Below are 10,387 nucleotides of genomic sequence, written 5' to 3'. Positions count from 1 at the left end.
TTAACTGTGGCAATATATTAAATTTTTAAAATTTTATTTTGATGGGAAAGCAGAAGGGCAGTACTTTATTCCAGGATGGTTATTTGTAGAACCCAGTTCTTTACTGCTGGAACAATAAAACCTGGGTTGGAAGCAGGCCTGCTATCTATATGTGTTACCATGGTTACAGAAATCCCAGGGGATTTTATTCCTGAAAATATTCCCTTTCATCCATGCTGGGAACACAGCACTGCCTCAGGAGATGAAAGAAACAGCCTGTCCAAATTGGATCCTGCAAGGATTTATTTCTGTGAAACTTCAGTTCATAAAGTTTTGTTGTGATGTTGAAATTCTGCCCCAGATGGGGAGGAAAGGCTGCAGAGGCCACAACTGTGTGGGGCAACCGCCTGGCAACAACCTTAGCAACAATAATAATTACCTGTTTTCAATTAGTCTGCACTGAACCTTCCAAAGAGTGACTGTAACACCTCGGTCAGATGACTGTGTTTCTACTAATAAGGGAAATATGCAAAAGAAAAAAAGATTTATAGTGAATTTCCCAGGGTTTTTGCTTGACACAGAAGCAAAATTTAAGTTTCCATAGAATTCTGCTGCACTCAGAAATGTGAGCCTCATTGAAGTTTCCTCAAGCAGTTATAAATTTGGGCTTCTCCACCTTTTGGCTTTTCTTTTTTACTCTTTATAGATTAATCCAACCCTACAATTTTCCTGGGGAAGCTGCTGGATGATGGTCAGGATTAACTGCACTGGACAGAAAGTTCCCTGCTGATGGAAACGGGCAGTATTTTACTCCTGGGTATACTTTGTCCACCTCTTTTATCATTTGACTTCTCTGAAAGGAATATTCAAAGATAAGACAAGGGAATTTACACCTGGTAAGTTCACAGAGGCTCCTTTGGTAAGATCAAACCTGAGTTCCAACTTTTTCTTGCGAAATAAAGCTGTGATCTGTGCAAACCTGCTCACAGGCACTTGGTGGATGTTTTCAGTCACTGTTTCATTCTTCTGGTATGTGGATGATGGCGTTGTCACAGGAGTCAGGTGCATTCCCAGAGCAGGTCACCCCCTCCTGACCTGGTGCCACTGTCTGGAAACCTGAACCAGGGCCCTGTGTGTCAGCCTGAGGCATCTGGGCAGTGCTGGGCACCTGTAAAATAAATCACACCCTGGGCTGGGCTGGAGGAGAACAAACATCACGGGCAGGGACACCTCCCACTGTCCCAGGCTGCTCCAAGCTGGCCTTGGACACTTCAGGGATGGGGCAGCCACAGCTGCTCTGGGCACCCTGTGCCAGGGCCTCAATTCCCTCATAGGGAACGATTTCTTTCTATAATCAAAATCCACCCTCCGGCAGTGTGAAGCCATACCCTGTGTCCTGTCACTCCAGGCCTTTGTCCAAAGTCTCTCTCCATGGCTCTTGGAGCCCCTTTGGGGCTTTTGAGGCCGCTCCTCAGCCGTGTCTCCAGCGCTGCCACAGCACCCGAGCTCTGAGGGGCAGCAGCTCCTGTCCCTCAGGAACCTGCACGGGGCTCTGCAGCCTGGAGACGCTGCAGCTGGGGGACGCCTCGGCCCCGCGGCGTTTCTCCCTGGCCGGGACTGTCTGCCTGCGGCGTTCTGCTCGTTCCGCACCTTCCCCCGGCTGCCCCGAGCGCGTCCCGCCCTCACAGCCCCTCACGATCCCTCAGGGTCCCTCATGGCCCCTCAGAGTCCCTCACGGCCCCGCCCACCAAACCCCGCCCTCCACGTGACGTCACCGCGCGCGGAACCTCCCGCCCCTCCCCACCAATCCGGCCCCGCCTCTCCCTCCCGCCCCTCCCCGCCCAACGTGCGCGAGGCGGGCCCCGGCGCGCGGCGGCTCTCGCGAGATCCCCGATGTAAACAAAGCCGCGGGGCGCGCGGCGGGGGGGGCAGCACCGCCCGCCTTTCACCGCCCCGGCCGCGTCCCGCCGCGCCCCGCCCACCGCCGGGCAGCGCGGCCGCCGATTGGTTGAGAGCATGATGCGGCCCGCCCCCGGCGCTCTCCGATTGGCTGCGGGCGCGGTGCGCTGGGTGTCATTGCCCGGGGGTCCCAAACAGTGTCAGTGGCGCCGGCAGCCCGGCAGGTGAGGGCGGCCCGGACTGGGGGCGAACGGCGGGGCCGCGCTCGAGGAGTGCCGCGGCGGCTCGGAGCGGCCCCGCGGGGAGGCCGGGCCGGGCAGCGGCCGGAGCGGGGGGCGGCGGGCAGGGCAGGCCCGCCCGTGAGGCCTGGGGGACCCCCGGCAGCTGCGGGCGGAGGGCGCGGGGTGCGGAGCGAGGGGCGGCCGGCGGGGTGGGCGCGCTCCGGGAGGCCGCGGCCCCGCTCAGCGGGCGGCGGCGGGAGAGAGGCCGGGCAGGTCGCGGTGTTTGTGTGGAGTTGCTCAATAGCGGCGGCGGAGGTGCCCAGGCCGGCCCGGCCGCTGTCGGGGCTCCGGAGGGTCGGGCGGCCCCGCGGGTGCCCCGCGCTGAGGCGCGGCCGTGCCGAGGCCCAGAGCCGGAGCTGGAACTGTCCCGGTGCTCGCTTCCCCTCGGGCTGGGGTGCCACGAGGTGCTGGCACTCAGGGCACGGCACGGGCGGGTGTCCGTGGGGTGATTTCATCCTTTCCGTGAGGTGATTTCATCCTTTCCGTGACATTTTGCCTTTCAAGGTTCCTTAGCGCGTGTGTCAGGCTGCTGTTGTGTTGCTGAACGTTTTGTTACTAATTACTGTTTTGCTGTTAATTTCTGAGTGGTTATCCTCCCTCCCTTAGTGGGCTGGTCCTTGCAGAGTCTGGTTTGACGTGAAATGATGCTGATAACTGATACCACCTTGGGGATTTGGCTTTTTCTTTTACTTTGTGAACAGGTTTGGGGTGGAGGGACAGCACAGGGCAGCTGAGGGGGTTCCCTGAAGAGCTGGCTGGGATCTGGGGTGCTCCTCAGGTGCTTTCTGCCTGGAGGAATTCACAGAGAATTGTCCCCTGGAGAACAGAAGTGTGAAGGAAAGCTTGAAGATGGCACAAAAAGCTGACATAAAGCAGTAGAATGTGTGAGCTGCAATGTAACCCATGTTGTCATGAGTGCATTACACTGCAATTGTGACTGCACGTTATTTTTATATAATTGTTTTCTGAGACAGCAGCCCATTAGGAAATAGTGGGTTTGTGTAATGGTGATGACGGCTGTGTACCTGTACCACTATCTTTAACCATGGAATCATAGAGTGGTTTGCATTGGAGGGCTCCTTAAAGATCATCCAGTACAGTTTGAGATCATTTCCCACTTTATCATGCAGGTGTGTGGGGTTTCTTTTTTTATTTTCACAACCATTCCAGGAGCTGTAGTGATTGAAGACGTTGCCCGCTTGGTGCGTGGTTTCTTTTTCTCATTAAAAAAAAGCGCTGTAAAGAGGCCTGCAGGTGTGTGTAACTGAAATTTCTCATTTACCACCCTGAAGAATACATGAACAACTTGTGTAATAACCAGTTTTGTGGCAGTTTTAGTGAAAGTGCTGTGTTTGCTGCAGGTGTGTGCCCGGAACGATGGCGACAGAGTCCCCGCGCCGCCCCAGCCGCTGCACTGGAGGAGTGGTGGTTCGCCCTCAAGCTGCCACGTAAGAACCTTCTAGAAGAGCAGCCCTTTCTGAAAAGGGGTTGATTTTCTCGTGGAAGAGCCCAGCCTGAGCTCGTTTGGGTTTTTTCCCCCCAAATCCAGCTTGTGTTGACGCTGCAGTTTTGCTGCGCCGAGCGTTGTCCAATAAAGTCAGCACGTGGCATTTGTCTCCCTAAATGGGATCCCCTCTTTTACACACCAAAGCTGTATATTTATAAGCTAATTACTGCAAAGTTTTGTTGTTGTTTGCGCCATTTTGCTGTACAAACATTGCAGTGTAGAAGAGTGATGCCAACTTCTTCCTTAGGCCAGAGGGACGTGCCACATGTGATCCTTTCTTGCTGTTCTTTTAAACAGCACCTTGTCCCAGGAGTGGATATATTAAAGCACACAAAACTTGTCAGTAAAATCCTCCAGGAAGAAGAATTGTGGATTTTTTTTTTAAATTTATTAAAAGAACAAGAAAAAAGAAGAAGCTCCATCCTTCTGGTCAAGCACACTTTTTGTGCCTGGGCATCCTGATTTTCACTGTGTGAACATGGGAATGCTTTCATGGCAGAAAAGCCCTTTTGGCTGTGAGACAGCCTAGAAGATTTATGGTCTTTGTGTGTTGAAGGAGTTTTGTAGCAATTTTTCTTCCTTCCTTGGGATGTTTATGCTGCTACAAAATGGCACTGTATGGAAATGTCCACTTCAGGGGCTGTTACTGTGCCCTTGGAGATAACTCTGTATTTCCAGAAACAAGTTTCACTTCATTTTTATTGAAGATCACAAGAAACTGATTGTTGTAGCACAAAAAATTGTGTTAGAACTTTGTCCTGCAGCCATTTTTTCAATGTGGCAAAATTCCTCAACAAATGCATTTCCTCTCTGTAACAACATTTTCTTCAAAATGTGCTTTAAAAGTATTATAATAGAAAAAACACTGTAAGAAGTTGATTGTCTGTTTTGAAGATGATTATCTGTTATTTTTTTAAACAGGTGTTTTGTTCTTGAGGTACCTGTTTGTGCCTCAAAAATGTCATTTTTTTCTGATGAATCTGTGTGTGCTGAGCACTCAGCAGCATTCTGCTGCTCATGTTAACTTTCTACATCATTATTAAAGGAAGACTGGGCTTTTTTTGTGGATTATGTTGTTTTTAACCACTTTAAAGACATCTCCCTGGAATTTTTTTCAACTTTGGGGGAGATTTAGAGCACACACTGTGAATAAAACACCTCCCAAACATCAGCTTGGGTTCAAGATGTGCTTGGGGAGAGGGGGAAAAAAGTGCAGTGCGTGAGCTGAACCACGAGCATGACTCTGGCTGCTTGGCATTCCCAGGGCAGCTGCAGACACTGCATTTAATACTCTACCTGTGGCCAGGCATTTTAATAAAGGTGTGCAGGGGCAGCTTGGCTGACCTACATAAATCAGAGAAGAATCAGCACACAAGGAACCACAGCTCATTTGTAAGGGCTCAGCCTAAAGCTGAGTCTGGGATGCAGAAAGCCTGGGATGGCTGGTTTGGTTTGGAGTAGGCTTCCTGGAATGTAAAACTTCATATTTTAGATTTAGCTCTGTTTTCAAAGAGGTGTTGCAGCATTTGGGTTCAAGTATCTTCTGTATGGTTGTGTGTAGACCTAAATTCTCCAGAGTGCTGCATTTTCAGTGCTAAACACTCCTGGTTTTATTAAAACAATCTTGCACAGCTTCAGAAAAACAGCACCTTTGGCCATCCAGAGTTCCTAATTTACAGTTCTCCTTTGTTGCTGTGAGAAATCTTGAGTTGGCACAGGAAAAATTGCAACAGCGTAAAAGTTAATTTCAGAGCTGCCAAAGCTGTTGCCTAAAGACAACCTGAAGGCTTTTCTGAAGTAATCTCAGAGTTTCTGAAGGCAGCTCTTGTTGCCAGTGTGTCTCAAGTGTTCCTCGTGGCTCACAGCAGCAGTTTCTGCAGGGTTTCAGCACCATCTGTGTGCTGCTCTCAGCCCACACTGGTTACTCAGCACTTACACAGGGACTGCTCAGAGCACTGCCTTAACTCTGCCCCAATAAATGTGTCTTGCACTTTAAACCCTCCCCAGCTGATGCTGCTGATGAGCTTCCAGCAGGGAATAAACTTCCCAAGCTATAAATTCTCCTCTGGAAATGCCTCTCCTTGCTATTAGGGAGGGTTTTGTTCCATGCCCTGCCCCTGAGCACTGCCAGCATTGTCCATCCTGCACAGGAGCTCTGGGAGTTTGTCTGTGCCACCAGGAGAGCTCCAGTCATTGTTTAAACCCTCATTTGCATGTTTCATTCAAGTAGAAAAATCCTGAGGAGTGATTTCCAAATCCCTGCACCGCTTCAGGCCCCTCTGATATGGAGAACATGGCTTATTCCTTGAATTTAGATTTTATACTTTCCCCCCAAGCAGTTATTCCATCAGCAGGTATCACTTGGCTTTTTTACAGACTTTCATTACTCTTGCTCAGTCCTGTCATAACTTACAGGCCACAGTTTACACTATCAGAATTTGGCAGTAAAATGAAGTGCCTGCATTGCATGCTTAGTGTTGTGCTATGTGCTAAAGGTTGCCCATGCTTCCTTTTGCTGATCTAATTTAATAATTCATGAGCATTCCTGAACTCCTTTGGCTGAAATTCTCCTTCTGTTTTCCAGGGAACAGTCCTACATGGAAAGTGTTGTTACCTTCCTCCAAGATGTTGTGCCACAGGTAGGGTGTGGATCTTTAAAACTTCACTTTTCTTCAGTGCACAAAAAAAGCAGCATCAGGAATCCTCACTCTGCTTTGTAAATTTATTATGTCACCAACCAACCAACCAACCAAATAATTTTAATATGTATATTTATATATTTTAATATATTTATATATAATAAATATGGTACTGGAATGGTCCCTTCCTGGTTGCCCAAGGGCCTCCCAGTAGCAGGAGGGAATTAATTTTGTTTTACTCTTTACTGTAGTTCCTGGTGGAGCAGCACTGCAGCTGAATTTAGCTTCAGGAAATGGTCCTGATTCTGATTCCAAGGAATGATTTAGTGTCTTGTTTCCTCATGAATTTCCTCTTAGGAATTCCCAGTGCATTTATTCTGTAATAATACAAAAACAATGCCCTCAATAATATCAATTTGTGAAATGCATTTTTGGACTCAGGGTTAAAATCGAACATAATGAAAGTTTCAATGAAGAGATTGCTGCATTCCACAGCCCCCCATTCCCCCTGGCTGGTTAAAGGACACAGTCTGTGTTTTATTTTCCACATCAGCTTGCCTTGGAAGCGTGGAATGTGATTTGTTTGATTTGTTTTGAAAAGTAAACCCCACACTTATTTTTTACATTTGTATTTTTAGTCCATGTTGTTGCTTTTCTGGCATGTATGAAGTGATTATACAAGATGTGTTCATATTTAATCCCAAATGGTGCTCAGGATTTTGGTATAATTCACTTGGAAGTGATGGTGTTCCTGCTGCTGCTCCACCACAGCTTCTCCTGAGGATTGTAAAACCTCCAGCCTGGAAACACTGCAAGTCTCACTCCACAATTCCTTCTTGTATCTCATCTTTTTATGGGGATCTGTAGAACACAGGGCTGAAACATGGATCTGTTCTCCAGGAATTGCAGTTTATTCTCTTTTAAATGGCTGCATTAAAGTTGTCACAAACAGAACTGAAAGGTGTCAGTAATATAAACTGTGGAGTAAAGGTTTCTTTCTTTCCTCAGTCTGGCTTGCAAAGCTTTTAAGTGAATTAAAGAGAATTTTAATGATAAAACACCTCATGTGAGAACCTCCAACAGTGCTGAAATTAAGACTAGAAGCCACTGTATTTAATTTTATTAACTCCCTCTAAGTCACGTGGCATTTCTTACCTGTCCCAGAAGATTTATTGTCACAAATATTTTGTCATTCCTGCATCAGTGAGTGCTGTTCAGCCTGGTTATGTTGTGTGAGTACTGGTGACAATAAGCTCCATGGATCATGTTTGTGGTTTTTAATAGAATTCCTTCTTACAGGGGGAGAAAAACCACTGTTCATCTTCCTTGTTTCTTTTTGCTTTTTGTCCAGGCCTACAGTGGAACCCCACCAGAAGAAAAAGAGAAAATTGTCTGGGTCAGATTTGAAAATGCAGATTTAAATGGTATGGCTTCATTTTCTCCCCCTTGTTCTTGTGAGTTTTGGGTCCATTGGCACTAATTCCAGTCAGCCTTCTCTGTAATAGAATAATCATAAATACTATGATTTTCTTGAATAAAACCCATCTTAAATACATTTTCAACCATGAGAGAATGAGCAGAGCTCACTGAAAGCATGGAATCATCAGAGACAGAAGATTTATTTGGGATGGTGAAAGAGGATGTGTCCAGGCCCAGTCAGAACAGGCTGCATAAAATAAATGTAAACACAACATGAAGAATATTCTAAAGAGTTTTGTTATATGAACCTAAAAAGGGAATGCCTGAGATTTTATAAAAAATAAAGGGGAAATACACCCACAAGCAAACAAACAACTGGCCAGAGATGGCCATAAAGCCATGTGGAGATCATAGATAATTTCTAGTTTAATAACCCTGATTTGGGTTCTCTCTCACTCCATCCCTAACCTTCCTTAAAAAAAAAAAAGGAACAGGGATAAACAGGTGGAAGAGCTCAAGTCTGAAAGGGGAATCAATCACCATTTCACCATTTTCTCTTAGACCATGTTGTTATCCAGAAAATTTTTCTCCAATATTTTAAATTTTGAAGCTTTCTCTTTGTGAATCTTTAACAGTGATGTTTGCAGGTGCAAATAGAAAAGAATATATTTCAGTATTGCTCCAGCATGAAAATGTAAAGCACTTTGGTTGCTTCTAGTTCTAACAATTGAGGGAGCACCTTCTGATGTTGCTGAGAGCTGGATCCTGACTTCTAATGATGCCTGTGCTGTTGAAATGTCCTTCAGATACCTCCAGGAATATGGAATTCCATGAGATCCACAGCACTGGGAATGAGCCCCCACTGCTGCTGATGATTGGCTACAGTGATGGGATGCAAGTCTGGAGCATACCTGTGAGTGCAGAGCTCACCCCTCCTTCCTTCTCCTTCTCTCTGTCAGTTTTGTGTTCCAACTTTAATATTTTACCTTGAATTTCTCCCACTGAAGGGAAAGAGCCAACACTTCCCATCAGTGTCTCATGGATTGTGTGTAATGTGCTTATCTTCAGATAATCCTGAGCACAGCTCAAACACTTCAGTTCATGTACCTGCAGATTTTTGAGGGCTTTTTACACATTATTCCTGCTAAGTCCATTTCCTGACTCAAACTGGGAACAGTGTTTGCCATTCTGGAGTAGTTTACAACCCCCAAAAACGAAACTGGATTTTGTTTTTTAACAGAAAAGAATAAGGGTTTAAAAAAACCCAACAGGATTTGTTTGTCCCAGGAACTCCAGTATGACAGTATTAATAGTATTTTACAATCACATGTTTGTCATGGACATGATTTGCAATTTTAATTTTATGAAGGCCTCTGTGTGCATATGGGTTTGATTTCATGCTGTCACCCCCACGCCCTGGTTTGTGTTGCAGAGTGGTTTATGGGCACGTGGTCTTCATTTGGGGAATTCCCCCCAAATTGCTCAAAATGAGAGAATAAAGTTGAATACAGTAGGTCATAAAATTCTGAACTTAAAAAAGCAAAATTGCTCATAACACCTTATCCTTCAGAATAAAGCAGAGAGGATGGAGTTCTTTCCCTTTGTAAAATACACAGTTTTTTAAGAAATGTGTACATTTTACAACTTTCTGGTGAGCTGTGTAGGACATGTGTTTATATACCAGTAGCTTAGAAAATAATGTTAATTTCTAAAGCAAAAGTTCAGTTTAAGTGAGTTTCATGGGTGTGGTAGGGCTTTCCCCCTCTTTATTGCATCTTATTATCCTCCTGATTGCATCTCGTTAGCACGAATGGGGAAATAAGCTGTGAGGTTTTGTGTTTGAAGGAATGTTTAACAGAAATGGAATGAGACCGAATATACTTCGCTAAATTTCAGTATTTTGGAACTGTTTATTAAAATTTAGGAACTTTAACTGAAACTTGGGAACATTTCAGCCAAAAATGGGATTTTCTGTCGCGGTGCGTTGCACGAAGTGCCCACAGGGGGGCGCTGGAACACCGGGCTAAGAGCGGCAGCACCACCTCATCAATCATTAATGAATTAATTAATTACCATACCCTGAGCATCACAGCGGCGTGAGCTCAAGTATCCTCACAGAACACCCCATTTTTACCCAGCTGAAACGTTTTTATCTGGATGAACCTGTGTTTTCTGCTAAAAAATGATAGATGTTTTTTCTGCCATGGATAGATGTTTTCATTTTTCTTTATATCTTTTTATTTTCTTTTTTTTTTCCTTCCTTGTGTCCAAATGAGCCACAAGTTAGGCCATGGAATACCTGATTTTGCCTTCTTTTTAGTAGGACCATACAGCCTGTCTTTTCCCAAATGTATTTCACTTCTTCATCATTCCTAGCTTTTGATAGTATTTGGTATTTCAGGAAAAATAACAAAAATTAAGTTGCAGGACAGCTTCTCTTAATGTTGTTCAGCCTTTGCAGAAGTATGAGCAGAGGGGAAGTGCAGTGCAATGGAGAAGATGCCAAATGTGGAAATATTTTACCATGCACCTTCAGAATGTCAGTTGTGGGGTTATTACATCATTTTGCCAGCCCTTTATTTGGATATTCTGTGAAATTCTGAGGGCACAGCCAGGGAGGTGCAGCCTGGACCTGGACACTTTGTGTTAGAGCAGTGTCAGTG

At 45.8% G+C, this 10,387-nt stretch overlaps 1 protein-coding gene across 7 annotated transcripts in view; it reads left to right on the top strand.

Moving 5' to 3' along the window:
- The first annotated feature begins 2,028 nt into the window (after nt 1-2,028).
- The window catches only part of BCAS3 (BCAS3 microtubule associated cell migration factor), a 293,628-nt gene continuing 285,269 nt past the window's right edge, over nt 2,029-10,387 (top strand). For all 7 annotated transcript variants that reach the window (XM_030962763.1, XM_030962761.1, XM_030962765.1 and 4 more), the window contains exons 1-5: nt 2,029-2,102; nt 3,521-3,607; nt 6,251-6,305; nt 7,657-7,729; nt 8,531-8,637. In XM_030962763.1, the coding sequence (XP_030818623.1) occupies nt 3,537-3,607; nt 6,251-6,305; nt 7,657-7,729; nt 8,531-8,637 (306 nt within the window). In that variant the 5' untranslated portion in view covers nt 2,029-2,102; nt 3,521-3,536. The remainder of the gene's footprint in view (nt 2,103-3,520; nt 3,608-6,250; nt 6,306-7,656; nt 7,730-8,530; nt 8,638-10,387) is intronic.

The sequence above is a fragment of the Camarhynchus parvulus genome, chromosome 19, assembly GCF_901933205.1.
Source record: "Camarhynchus parvulus chromosome 19, STF_HiC, whole genome shotgun sequence".
In the NCBI taxonomy this organism is placed as follows: Eukaryota; Metazoa; Chordata; class Aves; order Passeriformes; family Thraupidae; genus Camarhynchus; species Camarhynchus parvulus.
The sequence above is the reverse complement of the archived record's forward strand: the minus strand, read 5'-3'. Positions and strand labels throughout refer to the sequence as shown.